Below are 21,845 nucleotides of genomic sequence, written 5' to 3' on the forward strand. Positions count from 1 at the left end.
AGAGAGAGAGAGAGAGAGAGAGAGAGAGAGAGAGAGTTGGAATGAAGAGACCGACCGGACATGCATGATTCTCTCTTCCCATATAAATGACATCACTTTATTTTGGCCATATATTTCGAATGATTGATATATTTTAAAGTGAATGTCTATTTTTGAAACTTTTTATATATTTGAAATCGTGTTGACAAGACCACTAGAATAAGATCAATGTTGGATATATTTGAACTAATTTTAATTTATATATTTCAATTTTCTTTGGCATCACTTTCATAAAATAAGATTGTTTTCCTATTTCATAAAAGTGTTTGCTCCTGTTTTGCAAATTTCAAAATAATAATTTCACCTTTTGTAAACATTGGTTTCACTTATTTTAAGACACATATTTTACTTGTTTGAGAAAACATATTTCACTCAATTGAGAAAACATATTTCACCTTTTCTGAAATTAATTATTTTTACGCATTTAAGAAAAAATAATTTCACTCGGTTGAGAAAACATATCTCACTCAGTTGAGAGAACATATTTTCACGCATTAGAAAACACAAATTTTAGTCGTTTCAAAATACTAGTTTCACTAATTTCAGAAAGTTGATTTCAATCATTAAAAAAACTAATTTCTTTATGTTTAAAAAACCAATTTCACTCATCTGAAGAAACATATTTCACTCAAAGAAGAAAATGATTTCACTCAGATGTGAAAACATACTTCTCTCAGTTGAGAAAACATATTTCGAAACAAATATTGAAACATATTTCGCTTAGCAGAAATGTCAGTTTCACACATTGAAAAAGTCGTTTCACACCAAAAAGACATATTTCACTTTTTCAAATAACTCATTTCACTCATTTAAGAAAACCCATTACAGTCGCTCCATTGAAATACTATATTTCACTTGTTTCAAAAAACTGATTACACTCATTACAAGAGATAGATTTCATTAGTTTCAGAAAAATACATAATGGAGTAAAGAAACAGTTTCATAAGCTGAAATATGAAACTCACAAAGAAAACTATATTTAGAAAAGTGGTTTCAATCGTTTCAATATAAAACTTATTCCATTCATTTCAAAAGAACTGACTTCACTCATTTCATTAAACTTATTCCATTCATTACCAAAATGTTTTGAAATAATCAGTTTGACATGTTTGAACAAACTAGTTTCAGAAAACTGATTTCACTTATTTCAAAAAATATTTCACTAGTTTCAAAATCGATTCCAATTATTTTGAATAAGTAAATTTGAAATAAGTGAAATTTAAATTTTGATACGATTGAAATAGAAAAACTTAAACTAGTTTAAATATATTCAAAATTGATCTTGTTCTACAAATCACATGTTCAGGGATTTGAATATATAAAATATTTCAATAATAGAAAATTAGTGTGAGAGATATTGTCCATCTGAAATTTTAAACAAAGATAAAATGGATGGATTTGTGTGTGAGAGAGAGGAGAGATTCTGCATGCATGCATGTGTACCGTTCCTGTTAAAAGGTACTGCATCATTCTAACATTGACTAGACTTAAATCACAAATACAAGAGACTTTTTGCAATAAATACTTTCATATACACATATACATGGTCCCACAACTTTAGATGTGGCAGCACCTCATTGGTGGAAAGATCACCGGTAGCTCCCGCCTCCGGTAAAAAACACTTTGCGCCATGCAGCTGGGCTGGCCACGACCACGAGCGACGGACGGCACCAGCCAAGCCAGGCAACGTGCAGCGACGACGTGAGTGCCAGCTGCTTGCCGTCAAGGCAGTATCCGTTTCCCTTTCGCGACCACCATATTCTTCACGGCGTGGAACGAGAACCGCTTGTTAGACTGTATATGTACGTAGACTTGTGTATACACCTTGTATATTGTATCCTTTGGTACTTATATATAATGAGATAGCCGCACCCCCTTGAGGTGTCGAGCAGTCCACCAGAATATTTGTTTAACATGGTATCAAATTAGGTTACGATGTCATCCGCTTCCGCCGCCGCCACCGCCGCCGCCGCCGCCGCTGCCGCACCGACCACTGTCGTTGCTCCCGCCGCTGACCCGGCGCTGGCCCTTGCCTCACCGTTCCTTGCCTCGCGGCCCCTCGCGATGGCCTACGGTGCCTCTGCGTCTTCGTCATCTCCAGGCGCGCCGATCTCCCAAGCCGCCGGGGTGGACCCTTCCACGGGCAGCGCCCCTGCCCCTGTCCATGGCGGGCCGCCACCGTCATCGTCCCATCTGGCTCCGCCCTACGGGGCTCCGCCGCCGCAGGGCTCCTCCATTGCCCTGCCACCAGGTTACGGGGCGCCGCCGCCGCCGGAACCCTACGCCGCCCCGCCTCCAGGCTACGGGGCGCCGCCGTCGCTGCCGCCGTCCTACTACGGCCAGCCGCCGGTCGGATACGGCGCCCCGCCGCCACCCTACGCCGCGCCCCCGACGCATCACTACCCGGCGTCGCCCCTGCCCTACTCGGCGCTGCCTCAACCCGGCGCGGCGTCACATGGGGTTGCGGCTGCCTCGCTGTACGGGGCTTTGGGTGCATCCCCAGGGCACTACCCGCCCTACTCGGCGCCTTCCGGGGCGGCGCCCTCGCTGGGCCACTATGCGCCGCCGCACGCTCCTACCGATCTGACTGCGATGCCGGCGCCGTTCTACTTCTCGCACCTGTTGCCGGTGAAACTCACGCCGGACAACTACTTGTCCTGGCGTGCTCAGGTGATGCCTCTTCTGCGGAGCCGCTACCTGGAAGGCTATGTTGACGGATCCATCCCGTGTCCGCCTCCTCATCACCCGGTCTATCACACCTGGGTGGCCCAGGATCAGGCCATCCTCTCCGCCATCCAGTCCTCGCTCACCCCGAGTGTCTCGTCGCTGGTCATCTTCGCCGCTACGTCCCGAGAGGCGTGGGCGGCCCTTCACACCAGCTTCGCCTCTCAGTCTCAGGCGCGTGCTCACTCTATACGCACTGAGCCGGGCGAGACTAAGCTTGGTGACCTCAGCATCACGGACTACTTCAACAAGATGCGGGGTCTCGCTGACACGTTGGCCTCCGTTGGCCAGCCACTGCAGGATGAGGAGTTCACCACCTTCGTGCTCAACGGGCTTGATGATGACTATGACAACCTCGTTGAGAACGTTCATGGCCGTGATGATCCGCTCCCACCTCGGGAGCTCTATGCACGCCTACTCGGTCGTGAACAGCGCATCAAGGCGCGCCGCGCCATCCCTGGTTTCGCCTCCGCCAATGCGGCCACTCGTGGCAAAACCCCCCGGGTGTCATCTTCAGGGGGTAGACCGGCGCCATCTTCACAGCCGGCCTCGCGGGGCAATGCTCCGAACATCACGGGTGGTAACCGGCCGGTGGCATGTTGCTCTTCTGCGGAGCTCCGCAGGCCTGTCAGCTCTGTGGCATCGAGCGCCACGTTGCGTCTCGCTGCCATCGTCGTTACAAGTAAGACTTCCTAGGCCTCGGCAACAATGGCAAAGGGAATGAAAAGCAAGCCGCGGCCGCCGTGACGGGTCCTGACCATGGCCGCACTCCGTCTTACTCCATTGATCCTACATGGTACATGGACACGGGTGCTACGAACCACCTCACCAACGACATGGGCAAGCTCTCCACTCAGGAGCCGTATCGTGGCCATGATCAGGTGCGCACCGCTAATGGAGCAGGTATGCGCATCTCTCATGTTGGTCAGGCATCACTTCTTGCACACAATTCACGAAAACTGCATCTTTCTAATGTTCTTCGTATTCCCACTGCCTCACGTAGTTTGTTATCTGTTCCACAACTTACTCGTGATAATAATGTCCTTGCTGAGTTTCACCCTTTTCGGTTCTTTATCAAGGATCGGGACACGAGGGCCGTTCTGCTTAGCGGTCGTCTTCGCGGTGGCCTGTACGCACTTGACGCACCCACCGCACCTCCTATGCAGTTTTCTCCACAAGGCCTCAGTGGTGTTCGTGTGTCTCCTACACATTGGCATGCGCGCCTTGGTCATCCTGCTGCTCCTATAGCTCGTCATGTGTTACATCGCCATGAGCTACCAGTTGTGTCAAATAAAACTGCTGAAACTATTTGTGATGCCTGTCAGCAGGGCAAGAGTCACCAACTTCCGTTTTCAGAGTCTAGTCGTGTTGTGAAACATCCTCTTGAGCTTGTTTTTTCCGATGTCTGGGGTCATGCCCAAACGTCCGTTAGTGGACACAATTATTATGTCAGTTTCATTGATGCTTACAGTCGGTTTACTTGGCTTTATCTTATTAAAAAAAGTCTGATGTGTTTGATGTTTTTCTACAATTTCAAGCACACGTTGAGCGTCTCCTTAGTCAGAAAATTATTCATGTTCAAACCGACTGGGGGGGGGTGAATATCATCATCTCAACTTGTTCTTTAACAAACTTGGGATCACACATCGTGTGTCTTGTCCTCATACACATCAGCAGAATGGGGCTGCTGAACGTAAGCATCGTCATCTTGTAGAAACTGGCATTACTTTATTAGCTCATGCCTCCGTTCCTTTTAGGTTCTGGAGTGATGCTTTTTCCACTGCCTGTTTTTTGATAAATAGGCTGCCCTCACGACTACTGAATATGAAAACTCCACTTGAACTCTTGCTCAATGAACTTCCAGACTACACCTTTCTTAAAGTTTTTGGGTGTGCTTGTTGGCCACATCTGCGTCCGTATAACAAACATAAGCTAGAGTTTCGGTCGAAAAAGTGTGTTTTTCTTGGCTATAGTTCCCTTCACAAAGGGTACAAATGCCTTCATATTCCCACCAATCGCGTTTACATCTCTCGTGACGTCGTGTTTGATGAGAATGTATTCCCTTTTCGTGCACTTCCGAACAACTCTACCACTCCTCCACCGGACGTTTCCTCTATCACACCTTCGCCTGGTCAATTTGTAGATGTTGCATATGCTCCTGCGTTGCTTCCTAATCATGCTGCAGGTGTTGGACGTGGTGCTCGTCTTGAGCTCCTTGAGGAACAGCCGCCGCCGGCAACCCTGGACCTGGACGTCGGTCCTCTGCATGGGGCATGCATACCGGGTGGCGCCCACCTACCCGTCGGGGCTGCACCCGCGGCCACCACCCGGGCGTCGCTCCCCCCCCCTCGCGGGCTTCCCCCGAGCCGGCCGCTGTCTCGGCGCGGGCATCTCCTGAGCCGGCCGCTGCCTCGGGGCAGGCCTCCCCCGAGCCGGCTGCCTACTCGCCTGGATCAGGCGCTTCTGCACGGGGGCTGGGTCTGGCTCCATATGGGCCGGTCTCGCTGGCCCCAACGCCGCCTGGCTCCGGTGTGAGCTCAGGCGCGGGCTCCACGCCGCCCGGCTCTCCTACATCACCAGGCTCGGGTGGCTCGGCCTCTCCTCTGTCGCCACCCGAGTCTAGTCCGGTGTTGCCGCCACCTGCTGCTGCTCCTCGAGCCCGCACACGCAGCCAGACAGGAGTGTTCCAGCCAAAGATCCGTACCGATGGGACTGTCGCGTGGCTTGCTGCTTGTATGGCTCATGCTGTGGAGGATCCTACTGCTGAGCCTCGTCATTTTCAGGCTGCCCTGAGCATTCCTCACTGGCGTGCGCGATGGAACAGGAGTTTCAGGCGTTATTGCAGAATGATACATGGCAGCTTGTTCCTCCAGTATCTGGGATCAACATTATTGATTCCAAATGGGTGTTTAAAGTCAAGAGGCATGCTGATGGCTCCATTGAACGCTACAAAGCGAGGCTCGTTGCTAAGGGTTTCAAACAGAGGTATGGTCTTGATTATGCAGACACATTCAGTCCGGTTATCAAGCCCACTACTATTCGTTTGCTGTTGTCCCTTGCTGTTACTCGAGGATGGTTCCTTCGTCAACTTGATGTGCAGAATGCTTTCTTGCATGGAGTTTTGGAGGAGGAGATTTATATGCGGCAGCCCCCAGGGTTTGTGGATCCTGACCGTCCTCACCATCTCCGTCGTCTTGTCAAGGCGCTATATGGACTCAAACAGGCTCCCCGTGCATGGCACGCACGTCTTGGATCTGTTCTGCGGGCGCTTGGTTTCATCCCCTCCACTGCTGACACATCACTGTTTCTGCTTCAGCGACCTGAGGTTACGATGTACTTGCTGGTATATGTTGATGATATCATCCTCATCAGTTCCTCAGATGCTGCTGCCGATCGTCTTGTTGCTGCTTTGAGTGGTGATTTTGCTGTCAAGGACCTTGGTGCTCTACACTTCTTCCTTGGCTTGGAGGTTTCACGGTCTTCTGCTGGTTTAACTCTTTCTCAGAAGAAGTATGCTCTTGACCTGTTACGTCGTGCTGGTATGTTGAAGTGTAAACCTTCCAGTACTCCGATGTCTGCCACTGATCGGTTGTCTGCTCTTGACGGAGATCCTCTTTCACCTGATGACGCCACTGAGTACCGCAGTCTTGTTGGAGGTCTGCAGTATCTTACTATCACCAGACCAGATGTCTCTTATGCAGTCAACCGTGTCTGTCAGTTTCTCCATGCACCCAGGACTTCTCATTGGTCAGCTGTGAAGCGTATCCTGCATTATGTCTGTCTCACTGCTTCTCATGGTTTGCTCCTCCAACCTGCGCCATCTTCTGAGATCTCAGCCTTCTTCGATGCAGACTGGGCTGGTAGTCCTGATGACCGGCGATCCACGGGGGGGTATGCAGTGTTTCTTGGTTCTAACTTGGTTGCTTGGAATGCTCGCAAGCAGGCTACGGTGTCTCGCAGCAGCACGGAAGCTGAGTACAAAGCAGTGGCTGATGCGACAGCTGAGATCATTTGGATCCAGTCCTTGTTGCGTGAGTTGAGAGTATCTTCAGCTCATCCTCCAGTACTTTGGTGTGACAACATTGGTGCTACATACTTGTCATCTAATCCTGTGTTTCATGCTCGGACGAAACATATTGAGGTTGACTATCACTTTGTTCGAGAACGAGTTGCACAGAAGCTACTTAGCATCAAGTTCATCTCATCAAAGGATCAACTTGCTGACATCTTCACGAAGCCTCTTCCTCAACCACAGTTTGTAGGTTGTAGGCGCAATCTTAACTTAGTTTGTACTTCGGGTCACAGTTAAGATTGAGGGAGGGTGTTAGACTGTATATGTACGTAGACTTGTGTATACACCTTGTATATTGTACCCTTTGGTACTTATATATAATGAGATAGCCGCACCCCCTTGAGGTGTCGAGCAGTCCACCAGAATATTTGTTTAACACCGCTCTCGTCTTAAAATACAAGTCCTACAAACAACTCGGAAAAGGAGTCAATTACACCACTTGTGCAGTGATACTAGAACTTGACATGAATGGTCTATAAATTTGCGGTGTACATTGAAGTGATGCAAAAACTTGACTTTGCCGTGTAAATGCGATGCAAAATTGGTTTTTATACATCCTTGGTGTTGACGAGACGTGCCAGCAGGCATGGAGCCCGCTATCAGTGATCAGACGGTGGGGACAGCATGTGGGGCCTGCTCTTTTTGCAAGAGAAAAATCTTGCACAAAAATAATCATGGTAGGTTAGAAACAACACAAACCGTATTAAGAGGAAAAACTGTCCAATATTTTGGAGCGCGCCTTACTGAAACAACCGATGACATTTGTTGTTGAAGTGGGATTAATAGGTTATATAGTATTCTTTAGATTAACAGCGTAAAGTAATTTTCTTGAACACGAATGAAAAGGGTGCAACCCAATTGGCGATTAACCACCAGGCTTGATGACATTTAGTGCACTATACGAGAATAAATATTTTCTATACCAATTTGGCCTAACAACATAAATGATAACTCTAAACTTGAATGAAAAAGGTCCAGCAATCAAACCAGTGATCTCCTATCCCGATAGTGCAAACCAACACCCGACGAGGATCAACTCTGTACTTCGATACATCTGTAATATAAGCAAGAGCATGACGTAGGGTTTTACCTCCATAGAGGGGCCTGAACCTGGGTAAATGTTGTGTGTTCTTTCTCTTTTACCCATCGATTCGATCTAATAGCTCGGCCCCCTTACCCAGGTCTGCCGGTTTTGACACCGACAAAAGGTGATCTTGGATTTCTTCAGCGGGGACTATAGGGACAAGTTGGTTAGCTCGAGAGGATTGCAGGGGCTAAGCATGGAAGGCTTTGGTCTCTTTGGGCTCGAGGTAGGGGATGCCAAAGCATCTGCCCACTCCCCTCACCCGGTGGTTATTGACTGGATCAACTAAGGACATGCTAGAGAGGAGGGCACTATTGAGAGAACCAGTGCCAAGGTCAGGGTCAGTTACCCCAAGGAGAGACGATGTGGAGTTTCTATTCCATGAAGAGATCATCTCAGAGATTGAATCTTTTTTCTGAGATGCTTCTCCTTGTGTAGGATCCTCCTTTTTTTAGAGACTAGGATTAACCACCACACCAGCTTAATATCAGACCAAATTGCATTATTAAATATGTGTGCATTTCTAGTTTTCCAAGTACACCATAAGATGCAAACGCACTTAAAATTATGCACACGTGGTTGTTGTTAGCAGGCCAAAATCTGGCAACGAAAGGAAAATCATATCCTAAGGTTATTCCAAAGAAGCTAGACAACTATTTCCAAATTTTTTTAGAAACTGCACAATCAAAGAGCAGATGAGAAACAATTTCTTGCTCATTGCAAAGTACACAATCCAAAGGTATATTCAAGTTTCTTTTGTACAAATTTGTCTCTAGTCATAGGCTTGTTTATGAGATAGAAGCCACAGAAAGATTTGGACCCTGCGAGGAACAAACAGAGCGAATGCCCCCCCCCCTCTAGAGTCATATTGCCATAAAATGCATCGTCTGTTACTAAAAGAGATAGACTGACATTCCATCAGACTAGCCACAATGGATAGTAACATAGAGTAGTAACATGCCCATGTGGTAACATGCAAGACTTCATTTATTAGGCTATAGACCTATCTTGCATTGACATGTGTGATGTTACTCATACTAGTAGTAACTAGCTATGTTACCACATGTCTCTCTTTCTTCATTTATTACTTGCTACATCATCTATTTTATCTAGATATGTGTGATGTTACTACCTATGTTACTTCCATTGTGAGTAGTCTCAGGGAAGAAGAAGAAAAATCCTTCTAAAAGTGAGTCACAATAATGGAAAAACTTATGTGTCATCACAACAATGATAACACACAATGGGACATCACAATAAACCTTTCTCCTGGAACATTAAAAACCTTCTAATGGGATATCACAATAATGTTGTAAGACAACAGAGCGATTGTAAAATATGACTTTGTGTGTCATCGGCGATAGAAAAGACAATCATTTCAGCTCATTATGAACATATATACGAACGCCCATATTTTTCCTTTTTTGCGTCGAGTCGATTACAATTTGTTGACCAGCAGGTACTCATGTTGAAGATATTCCGGTAATCAGCACGTTTCATTACACAAGAACATGTATACATATATAGACTGACGATTAATAGCATACCCATTATCCAAGCTGTCAAAAGAAAAAAAACATTCAGTACCCATGATAGCAACATCGCAAATTCATCCGCAAGTCAATACACAAGATACTCCAAGTCCAAGCAAGAAGAAGAAGAATGCCACTCTCCTAAATAAAATTTTAACTGAGCATGCGTACACGGCACACCAAGGTTGTCGTTGAACGGACAAACGAACAGATAGCTCATGTTGACGCAGACGGAGATGAAGCTGGTTTGCGCCGGCCGTGGCCGTCGCCGACGAACCTCTTCCAGTACCAGTGGCGCTCCCAGACGGAGCCCATGGACTCGAGGGGTACGCCCTTGGTCTCCGGCAGGAAGACCAAGACGAAGGCCGTGAGAGCCACCACCCAGGCTGCGTAGTAGGCGAACGTGGCGTACTTGAGCCGGCACAGCAGGGCGAGGAAGGTCTGCGTCTGCAGGAAGGTGAGCCCCAGCGTGGTCGACACGCTCACCGACTGCCCCGCCGACCGTATCTCCATCGGGAAGATCTCGCCGGGGATGATCCAGATGAGCGGCGCCCACGACATGCCGAACCCGGCGCCCTGCACGCAGGTGAGCACCAGCAGCGCCACCCCGTAAGCCCGCGGTATGTGGCCGTTGGCGGCTTGCGCTCCCATGATCCACGCGTTCGCGACCTGGCACACGACCATGATCACCGCGCCCACCATGACGAGCACCTTACGGCCGTACCGGTCGATCACCAGCGTGGAGAGGATGAGCGAGCCGAACTTGACGGCGGCGAGGATGACCGCGCCCATCAGCGCCGCGTTGCTCCCGAAGCCGGCGATGCGGAACACCAGCGGCGAGAAGAAGGTCAGGACCATCATGCCGCTCAGCTGGTGGCAGAACGGCACCACGACGGAGAAGGTCAGGTGCGGGCGGTACTGCCGATCGGCGAACAGCTTCCGGAACGCGCCTTCCTCGCTGCTCTGCGCGGCCTCCACGGCGCGCGTGATGTCCTTGAGCTCGGCGTCCACGTTCGCGCTGGCCCCGCGCACCCGGAGGAGCGCCGACCGGGCGAGGTCGGCCTTCCCGCGCATGATGAAGCTGCTGGGCGTGTCGGTGAGGAAGAGAGCGCCGACGAAGATGACGATGGCCGGCGCGCCGGCGAGGCCGAGGGAGAGCCTCCAGCCCCACTCGAGGCGCGCGGTGCCGTAGTTGACGAGGTTGGCGATGAGGATCCCGAGGGCGAGGAAGAACTGGAAGGCGACGCCGAGGGAGCCGCGCCACCGCGCGGGGGCCATCTCGGCGAGGTACAGCGGGGTGGCCTGGTTGGTGAACCCGACGCCGAAGCCGAGCAGCATGCGGCCGACGATGAGCATGGCGAGGTTCATCGCGGCGCCGGTCATGGCGCCGCCCGCGAAGAAGAGAGCCCCGCCCAGCAGCATCACGCCACGCCGGCCCAGCGACCTGGTGACGCGGCCAGCGGCGAAGGACGACACGAGCCCCGCGATGTAGAGGGACGAGGTGAAGGAGGTCAGCGCGTGGCTGTCGAAGATGCAGTACTGGCTCCGCTTCGCGTCCGCCATCCGCCTGAGCACCTTGGGGAAGAAGGTCTGCAAGAAGGGCTTCATCTGCGAGACGCCGCCTGGATTTCACAGCAGTTAGCAAGCAATCAGAAACGAGACGAGCACACCGCGCAAGATCATAGTAAGCTGTGGGTGAATCTGACCTGAGATGCCGATGTCGTAGCCGAAGATGAGGCCGCCGGAGGCCGCCACAAGGCAGGTCATGACCACGGTGAACGTGAGCTCGCCGCCGTAAGCCAAAGGGGAACCATGGCCAGCCTCGACGCCAACGGCACCTACGGCCATCGCGTTCCCTCGCCTGTTGTGTGTGTGTGTGGAGTGGACGCCCTGCAAAGGTTTCTCGTGCTACCAGTGGAGTATTGTAGTGTCACTGGTCAAGTTATCGAGAGGGAGAGCTGACTGGCAGCAACGGTACCGAGGAAGGGGCCGGCATCCTCTTGTATTTATAGATTGGTCAACTTTGGGCACCCCGGTGTATATCCTCTTGTATCTATATGATGTGAAAGTATATTTAATAATAAATCTAATGATATTGATTTGTTATTGTATATGTTAATATTTTTGTTTATAAACTTTGTCAAAGTTTATAAAATTTGACTTTGACCAAAGCTAACATGCGGAGTAAATAAAAACAAAGGAAATACTATGGACATGCAGAGTAAATAAAAATGAAGAAAATACTATGGCAACTCTATCTTTTCTCGTTAAATAGGGTATCACATTAGATTTTTACGTAATATTATGATATACTGCTATAATAGTCCAAGGTGGAGCAATGAGAGGGTCCTTAGGCTGGTCATAATGGGGAGTAACTTATACTAGTGTCATGCATATGACACTAGTCTAAGTTATTACCTCCATAGTACAAAGTAACATAATAGTAGTGCCATAGATGAGTTCATTTATTAGCTTGTAGACTCATCCCTTTTCAGGAAGCGTTATGTTACACCGACATATTATGTTACTCTAAACACCTCTCTTCTTATTAACTACGTGTCACATACTGTATGAATTTTCTTGAAGTACGCTATGTTACTACCTAAGTTACTCGCACTATGACTAGTCTTACTGCATGACAAGGTACAACAACCATATCTCACCATGGTTAGGCTAGCTGACTCAAGATTAGGTGAGTTAGTCCCAACCTAGACTTAGCTGTAAATGTGATACTAAGCCCGATTCCTATCACTATCCTTGAATCTTCACTAAAAATAAGAAACCTAACTTCCGCTGCATAGAAGTCGTATTGTTTGACGGGTCTTGCAACGGCAAGTACCGCATAGTACGGAAGTACCATAGGGTTGGCGCAGATACAAAATCATTTAAATTTAAAACTCTTGTCACAACCACGAGGCATTTTGTAACCCAGATCGAACAAACCAGCTGTGAAGTGGTTAGCCATGCCACCAGGTCAACTAGGGAACTAATAAAGATGATTAGTACTCCCTCTGTAAACTAATATAAAAGTGTTTAGATAACTAAAATAGTAATCTAAATGCTTTTATATTAGCTTACGGAGGGAGTATACATGATTCATTTGCTTAGAGAAGACTCCCTCTATAAACTTTTATAAGACTTTTCAGATCACTGCTTTCTAAGCAGTGATCTAAAAAGTTCACACAGGAATAGTAGTTTGGACTATGTGCATGGAGTATGGGGCTGTTTGGTTCGCAGACACAGTTTGCCAAGCCAAAGTTTGGCAGCCAAAGTTTAATTGGCATGTGTTTGATTTTTGCCACACTTTGGCTTGCCACACTTAATTGTCCCTATATCCCACTTGTCATAGAAACAATTTTTTTGTCAACTTTTGTCAAAGTTTGGCGTTCAATTTTTCAGCCACACTTTGGCTTGGCCACATTAGTCTCTAACCAAACAGACTCTATGTATTTCATCATGCATGGTTCCACTTGCACTTAAAATTGAACAACCGAGGTTAATGTGGGTCCAATACATATATTCACGATGTCAGATGGCATGTAGCTATTGACATGAAAATTGAACACTTGTTGTCTAACAATAGATATATCTGCAAGTCCATCATAAGACCGAATGAGTTCACAGAACAATGGTTGGCTTTATATGTTCTTTTTATTTCTTATACGTTCTTTTTGTTTGTCATCATGTGGTAAGCGTGATCAGTCAACTGCTAACCTTGATGGTTATACGGGTTATATGTCAAACGAAGACTTTGGATCAATCATGGCACTCTTTCCTACATAGGTGTAGCAGATTAACTAATGATAAAGAGCGTTCATTCCAAGAGTAGTAGCTCTTGTTTTGATGTTAGCGGTCTTATGCGGAAGCCATTTGTTTTTTGAGAAATTTTAACATGATCCCAAACTATTTTAGCTATCTATGTTTTTTGATCCAAGGGCCACATAATCTCTTATCATCTAAGAAGTAAGATTACTAAATAGGCAGTAAATTTTTCATTTTTCAAAGGACTCCTATTAATACTATGAAAATATACTGCTAAGAACTCTTGCCATATAAACTATTACGTTAAACAAATAAATACTTTCAAAAACAGTATGCAATGTAACTTGTATACACATCAAATGTTTGCACGATTAGAATGTTTACTTCAAAAACAGTATGCAATTAACTTGTGTACACATCAAATGTTTGCACGGTTAAAACAGTTACTAGCTTGACATGCCAGCAGAATTGCTACATACTCCCTCTGTTCCTAAATATAGGTCTTTAAGAGATTCCAATTTGAAATACATACAGAGCAAAATAGGTGAATCGACACTCTAAAATACGTCTATATACATTCGTATGTAGATCATCTTAAAATCTCTAAAAAGACTTATATTTAGGAATGGAGGGAGTACAACTTTAAATCATCTACTTGCTTTCAATCAAATTTCAGCAAAACAAAATTTGAGAATCCATTGACAACAATCTTTTCCACATGCAAATTAAATTAATTTTTTTTAAATAAGGCACACACAATTTGAGTCATCCATCCATACTTTTTTTTAATATACTAGAACATTTTTAAACATTTCATGTATAATATACTTGTACTATGAGAAGTAAAAGCTGCTTAGAGCAAGTACAATAATAGGCTTATAGCCCGCTTACATGACAATTTTGCCTATGTGAAGAGAGAGACATGAAGAAGTAAGGGGAGTGGGTACTCATGCAAGAGCCTAGCTATACACATGCTCTTAGGAAGATGCAATAGATTCTTTAAAAAAAGATACAATAAATGTGAAGAAAGAGATAGAGAGAGGATGGAAAAAAAGCACTAGTCTTATAACCAATCTTATAGCTAACCTTGTTTTATGAGTGACTATAAGTGATGAGTATAGATGACCTGACGACATCATATAGCCAGCAGTTGGGCGTACCATTCGCCATGCTCTTAGAATGTTTCATCTTCAAAATACGTTGAGTTAATTGTTGTAATATCCTTGATTTCGTGAGGAATGTATAGGAAAGACAATAACGTGCATTATTAGTTTCCTTTTTATGCCACGATATATTAACTGGCGGGTTAGATATGATCTTTTTGCACTATAAAAATCATCAATAATCAGTGGCTAGGATTCGCTATATCTTACCTCTCTAGAGGTAAGAAGAACCATTGTAAAATTGCTCTTGTTTTTTTGCCTTTGTGCACATGGATGTCGGTCTATGTTTTGTTCCCTTAGTTTTGGTATTGGAACCCTAACATTTTTGTATCATATGGAAACAAATATCTTTTGCTGTTGTCTAACAACGGAATATCACTAGGTAAAAATCTATTTTGAACCAAGGGGAATGCATACGTCGTCGTCGTCCGCATGCAACCATTAATGCGAAAAAATAGAAACTAGGCACCGAATCAATTTTGAAATCAATCCATTAATGCAATTAATTAGCCAGATACATATGTAATTAATTAGTTTCATTTAAACAAGAACTTTTCACGCGGAATCAATTTAAAAACCGAGTCATTAATGCAATTGATAAATTAGGCGGGCAATTAATTAGGCCTACAACTAATTAGAAATAGTGATTTCTTTTCCAACCGCGTTTTCCCTAATAGTTTGTGTGGTCCCCTTTTCTAGCCATTCTTTCCAAAACCACACATAATCTACCACTTCGCTTGTCACCACTCTTCACGCTCAGTAAATAAAACGAATATCACATCAAGCATATCCATCAAGAAATTCAGAAAAGTTGTTTTGGCCGGATGTGCGTCAGGTGAGACGTGTGTGATTCTTTGTAACACCCACCATGTGGTCCTAGCCTCAACGAAGACTTTGCTATCCTCGCTAAGGATAGAAGCGCATATTGGTTGCCCCAACATATGACTTCATAACATACACGCAATGTCATATGTTGGTGAACAAAGATGGAACATCACAAGAAGTACAGCTACACAAGATAGATGAGTTTAATATGAGTGAACAAAAGGGCAAACATATGCCAATATGATAATATAGTTATACACCAATCAGAGGTCACATGATCCAACATTACAACAGGAAATAAACACGGGTCCAAGTATGGACAAGAACCAAAGTTGTCTAAAGAGGCTAGAACATAAGCAAACGTCCCATAACAAACGGGTTTCAAGCTGCCGACCGGGATCCTTATCTCTACTAGTCGTTGTTGAAGTAGAACTCCACGTAGAACATTCCGCATTCTCAGAGCAAAGATTTACCTTAACCTGTACATGCACCTGGGGTTGTTGCCGTATCTGTGAGCCTTGAGGAATCCACAAGTCACATTACCAAGGATACCAAGACTAACAATACTTAGGTTGGATATGGTTAAGTATTGAGGTTTTAGCACGAAGCCAAGCAATGTAAACCGACTAGTCATACGAATACTAGAATAAGATGAGATCAACCTACACAAAGGGAGTCACAAACTAGTTGATCAATAAGTGATCCTAAACACCTACCTAGTATTCCAAACATCACCCCCACCATGTTCTCTTCTTGCTTGCATACCCACAAGAAGAGCCAATCATGATACACACACGTTCGAGCAAGTTTTAGTTATTAGTTGAAGTTGTCTATGCTTGGCATTATTGTTGGGAAACGTAGTAGAAAACAAAAAAAATGGCCTTACGATCAACCAAGAACACTATGAAGATGCAATAACAATTTTCGTCGGATCGTTACGAAGTCCGAGTTGCGGTGAAAGAAGACGAGTCGGTGTAGATCGTACTTGAAGTCCCTCGAACTGTTGATGAACGATCCTTGAACCGTCCATGAATAGTCCCTCGAATGGAAGATCGAAAGCATAGCCTCTCCACAGATGGCAAGCGTACGGTCTCCATAATCCGACAGTGCTTCACCGTCCAGAGCTAATCGTCGCCGGAGAATTAGAGGGAGGATATTAGAACCATACTGGGCTTCTAATTATGAGGATTAGAGGATCTAGGTCTAGCTCTAATTGGATCAACGAGAACTAGAATTAGGAAACCAGAGGAGGGTCCAAAAACTTGTGTGTTCGAAAGTGCCCAAAACCTCTAGATATATAGGCTAGTGGAGGGGAAGGGGCGCCACACAAGGGGGGGAAGTATCCCCCCTTGGCCGGATAAGAGGAGGGGGACTTCCCCTCCAATTCGGCCTCCCCCTTCCTTCTACAAGGGGGAAGGGGGCGCCACCACTATTGGGCCCAAGTAGCCCAAGTAGTTCTCCAACACTTGGCCTTTTAAGGCCCATTGATATTTAAATAAATATAAAAGCCTCATTATCATATTTAGAGCCTTCTAATATTAATTTAACATCATCAGAAATTATTTCCACCTATATATAATTTATCGATATTACCCGGTAAACCCCGAAACCCTTCCGGTGACCCCGAAACGCTTTTAGTTCCTCTCGAAACTATTTCCAATATTAATGAAACTATTTCATAAATATTTTCTCATCACTCCTGTCCTACTAACACTCAGCAGATCGTGATTACTTTAAGCTTATGACCCTGTAGGTTTGGTAAAACATAGACATGAACAAAACCCCTTTCGTTCAATGACCGATAGCGGAACCGTGGACATCCATATCGATCCATATGAGTACACAAATGACATTCGAGTGAGCCTTTGGTTATCATGTGATATTCCCTTTGATTCATGGCACTTTACCAAATCTGACGTGAGATATATTGGTATCCTCTTGAGTCATACATATGCTCATTATATCGGTCTCCTTGTTACCGGTTTCATTCTTCCTTATCATTAACATGTTCCAGTATCCTCGTGACACAGTCGCCTGTGTCTAGATAGACAATGGCGGATGTCTTCACACCGAGAGGTCCCTAAAAATATCTCTCCATCATTGGAGGAGCAAATTCCACTCTCGAGCTATCTAGTCCCTCGTCAAACTTTTCTATGAACCTATAAGTTGTCGTTATGATCACCGTGTTACAGATGACATTTGAGTAGCTCCAAAGTTAATAGTACGATAAGAACTGACTACGATACTCTCATGGTCTAAGGAACTAAATCACATGTTAACACTCTGTGTTATAACAATTGACTAGTGACGATATTATCTCAAAGTATAACAAACAAGTTTGGGTCGATTCAACATGATCGTTCTTCCAACGTCATATTCTCAAATTTTCTCTAAGGCTATCATTACACTTAATGATATCTCAAGATCCGGAAAACATGGTCATAAATAACACTTGAGCTAGTTTTAGAGGCAAAACTAGGAGTTAGGTTTTACCGTTTATCATTCCACATGTGCATATGAGTTTTTCACTAAATCACATATTCCAGGATCATAGGAATTATAGCATAGAATATAAACTCTTAATTATAAACATGGAAATATAATAATACAATATTATTGCCTCTAGGACATATTTCCAACAATTATAAATTTCTAAGTTGCTCGTAACCGCAGCCATGACTTTTCGAAAATTTAACCCTACAAGGGTGCTTTGAACTTCCCATTATAAGTTCTGCATGCATACCCCGTTCCTCCAAGTTTAGGTCCCATGAGAACCAACGTGTAAACATGATGTGTGTTACGGCATATCTCTCTCAAGGTAGTTTTGGTGATTGATGACAACATGTTTGTCGACTAATCTTGTGCTTTGAATAATTCACAGATTCTCCCCTGGCACGAGACGCCTTCTTCCCCTCGGAGTGTATTTCAAGACGGTGTAGCTCTTTCGTCTCTTTCTCGGTGGACTAGTTGCGTAGAGGGCACCGTACTATCAAGAGGGGGTCCGCTGGGGTTTTGCATGGGTGGAATCATCACGTACACATCAGCTTCTCACCCTCCGAGCATTTCCTTTCCATTGAAGATATCTCTCCTCTCTTCCTTGTCCTGTCTGGGTCTAAGCGGTAGTACCGCGCACCCAGCGGTAGTACCGCTGAGGAGCCAAGCGGCAGTACCGCTCCGCAGCGGTAGTACCGCCCTTGGCTCCACAGTAGTAGTACCGCTGGGGGCCTGGCACCTCCGCCGTGTCCTCAACATATTTGAGAGATCCCTTCTCTCTCTCTCTCGCGCCCCAGCGGTAGTACCGCATTGCCTGCGGTACTACGGCCGAAGGGTCACAAGCGGCAGTACCGCTCCATAGCGGTACTATCGCCCTTGACCCCACTGTCGTAGTACCGCTGGGTAGTCTGGCTCCTACCGCCTCGATTCGAGAGGTCTTTTTCTCGTGTCGGGTTTTGCGGCACTAGTCACGGTTGTAGTGGCGGTAGTACCATTCCAGGAGCGGTAGTACCGCCCTACCACCGCGGTAGTACCGCATTTGGGTCCGTTCCCTACTAAGTCTCCTCAGCGCGGCAGTACCGCTGGTTGGCGCGGCAGTACCATCACCTGGCGGTAGTACCGCCCCCTCTCAGTGGTAGTACCGCCCTGTGTGGGGCTGGTTGGTGGGGGGCAACGGGATTATTGACCCCACTATAAAAGGGAGTCCCCTTCCTCCTTCTCACCTACCTCTTCCTCCCCCAATCTCCATTTATTGCTCAAGCTCCATTTATTGCTCAAGCTCCATTAAATACTCCAAGCTTCATTTCCGATCGATCTATCTCTCTAGCCAATCAAATTTGTTGATTTGCTCGGGAGTGGTTGAGAAGGCCTCGATCTACACTTCCACCAAGGGATTTTCGATTCCCCCACTCATCCCTAGCGGATCTTGTTACTCTTGGGTGTTTGAGCACCCTAGACGGTTGAGGTCACCTCGGAGCCATATTCCATTGTGGTGAAACTTCATGGTCTTGTTGGGAGCCTCCGATTAAGTTGTGGAGATTGCCCCAACCTTGTTTGTAAAGGTTCGGTCGCCGCCTTCAAGGGCACCAATAGTGGAATCACGACATCTCACATTGTGTGAGGGCGTGAGGAGAATACGGTGGCCCTAGTGGCTTCTTGGGGAGCATTGTGCCTCCACACCGCTCCAATGGAGACGTTCTTCCCCTCAAAAGGAAGGAACTTCGGTAACACATCCTCGTCTCCACTGGATCCACTCTTGGTTATCTCTTACCTTTACTTGTGCAAGCTCTTCATTGTTTCTACCCTTGCTTGCTTGTATGCTTGTTGTTATTGCATCATATAGGTTGCTCACCTAGTTGCACATCTAGACAACCTACTTTGATGCAAAGTTTAATTTGGTAAAGAAAAGGTAAAAATTGGTAGTTGCCTATTCACCCCACCCTCTAGTCAACCATATTGATCCTTTCAATTGGTATCAGAGCCTCGTCTCTTTATTAAGGACTTTACCGTCCAAAGAGTATGGTTGATACCGTAGACGGTGTGGAGGAACACTCTGGTGTGAATCCGATCTCGTCTACGGGAGATGGGGGAACTTCGGTCTCTCGTGAGGAGTTAAATGTGGCCTTGGAGACATTGAAAACCTCCATGATGACCGAAGTTGAAAGCATGTTTACTAAATTTCTTGAGGGGCTTAAACTTTCCACCGCACCGTTGAAAGTGGGTGATCCCGCCAACAAGGTGTCGGATGCTATCCCCGACAAGGGGGAAGCTAGTAGTGAAAAGGCTCCTTCTTCTAGTGGCAAGAATGGCACCGACATCTTTGCCCATGTGGAACCACCACTTGTTTATGGTAGACCGGTTCCTTCCACTCATTTGAATCATGCCGGACCTCCCCCTAAGATTGTGAAAAATGAGGATTTTGATTCTTGGGTTTACCGCTTTAAACGTCATTTAAATCATGTGAACACTAACCTTTGGAGAATCATTGAAGAATGTTTCTATCCACATGATCCAAGCAACTTCACTCCTCGAGAAGCCGCGGACAATCAATTTAATGAGAATGCTCTCTTCATCATTCAAGATGCAATTCCACCTCAAGACCTACCTCATCTTCATCCCTTCGCCTTGGCCAAAGATGCATGGCATTGTGTCATGTCTCTCTACCGGGGAAGCGCAAGCATTCAACGCTCCAACTATGAAGTGGTACAAGATGAGGCCGATGAGTTTGCAATGAAGGAAGATGAAGAACCTCGTGAGCTTTATCGGAGAGTAACCAAACTCGCGGTCTCACTACGAGATCACGGGAGCAAGGACACGGATGACAATTGGATCAAGCGCAAATTCCTCAAGGCAATGATGCCCTACCACAAGGCCATGTCCTCCGTCATTCGTCAAAGACCGGACTTCCACACTTTGACCTCAAGCGAAGTGTTGGATGAGTTTGTGGCCATGAACATTTTGGACAAGACTGCCGACAATGCGGTGCTCCGTTCTCAACGGGCAAAGAAGCCTAACCTTGCATTGAAGGCCAAGCTCACCGTGGAAGAAGAAGAAGAGGAAGAAGAGGAGAGCAACCCCGAAGATACGAAGTATGCATATCATGAACACATGGCACTTGCTTCAAGGCAATTTTGGAGCAAGAAAAACTCGAGGCCCAACATTAGCAAAAACAACTCGAGTGGCACAAGGGGCAAGCAACGTGTAAGAACTTGCTACAATTGCGGCAACATGAGTCATTTCGTTGCGGAATGCCCGTATGAGAAAAGGGAAGACAATGGTGGCAAACTCATCTGAAAGGACAAGGCCAAGTCATTCCCCAACAAGAACAACTTTACCAAGAAGACTCCTCCCAAGGCTTTGGTTGTGCAAGAAGAGTACAATGAGGATGATGACGATGATGAAGATGACGATGAAGGAATATGCCCTAGAGGCAATAACAAAGTTATTATTTATTTCCTTATATCATGATAAAAGTTTATTATTCATGCTAGAATTGTATTAACCGGAAACATAATACATGTGTGAATACATAGACAAACAGAGTGTCACTAGTATGCCTCTACTAGACTAGCTTGTTAATCAAAGATGGTTATGTTTCCTAACCATGGACAAAGAGTTGTCATTTGATTAACAGGATCACATCATTAGTTGAATGATCTGATTGACATGACCCATTCCATTAGCTTAGCACCCGATCGTTTAGTATGTTGCTATTGCTTTCTTCATGACTTATACATGTTCCTATGACTATGAGATTATGCAACTCCCGTTTGCCAGAGGAACACTTTGTGTGCTACCAAACGTCACAACGTAACTGGGTGATTATAAAGGAGCTCTACAGGTGTCTCCAAAGGTACATGTTGGGTTGGCGTATTTTGAGATTAGGATTTGTCACTCCAATTGTCGGAGAGGTATCTCTGGGCCCTCTCGGTAATGCACATCACTTAAGCCTTGCAAGCATTGCAACTAATGAGTTAGTTGCGGATGATGTATTACAGAACGAGTAAAGAGACTTGCCGGTAACGAGATTGAACTAAGTATGGGATACCGATGATCGAATCTCGGGCAAGTAACACACCGATGACAAAGGGAACAACGTAAGTTGTTATGCGGTCTGACCGATAAAAGATCTTCGTAGAATATGTAGGAGC

The 21,845-nt window shown here is 45.7% G+C and overlaps 1 protein-coding gene across 1 annotated transcript; it reads right to left on the reverse strand.

The window, feature by feature from the left end:
• Window positions 1–9,396: 9,396 nt before the first annotated feature.
• On the reverse strand, window positions 9,397–11,420 carry LOC119304133 (sugar transport protein MST1-like). The gene is made up of 2 exons (XM_037581296.1): window positions 11,158–11,420; window positions 9,397–11,073 (listed from the first exon to the last, which is right to left on the reverse strand). Exons 1-2 carry the CDS (start codon window positions 11,297–11,299, stop codon window positions 9,668–9,670), a joined length of 1,548 nt encoding a protein of 515 aa, XP_037437193.1. The 5' UTR covers window positions 11,300–11,420; the 3' UTR covers window positions 9,397–9,667.
• Window positions 11,421–21,845: the final 10,425 nt, after the last annotated feature.

The sequence above is a fragment of the Triticum dicoccoides genome, chromosome 5A (genome assembly GCF_002162155.2).
Source record: "Triticum dicoccoides isolate Atlit2015 ecotype Zavitan chromosome 5A, WEW_v2.0, whole genome shotgun sequence".
NCBI classification, from domain to species: domain Eukaryota; kingdom Viridiplantae; phylum Streptophyta; class Magnoliopsida; order Poales; family Poaceae; genus Triticum; species Triticum dicoccoides.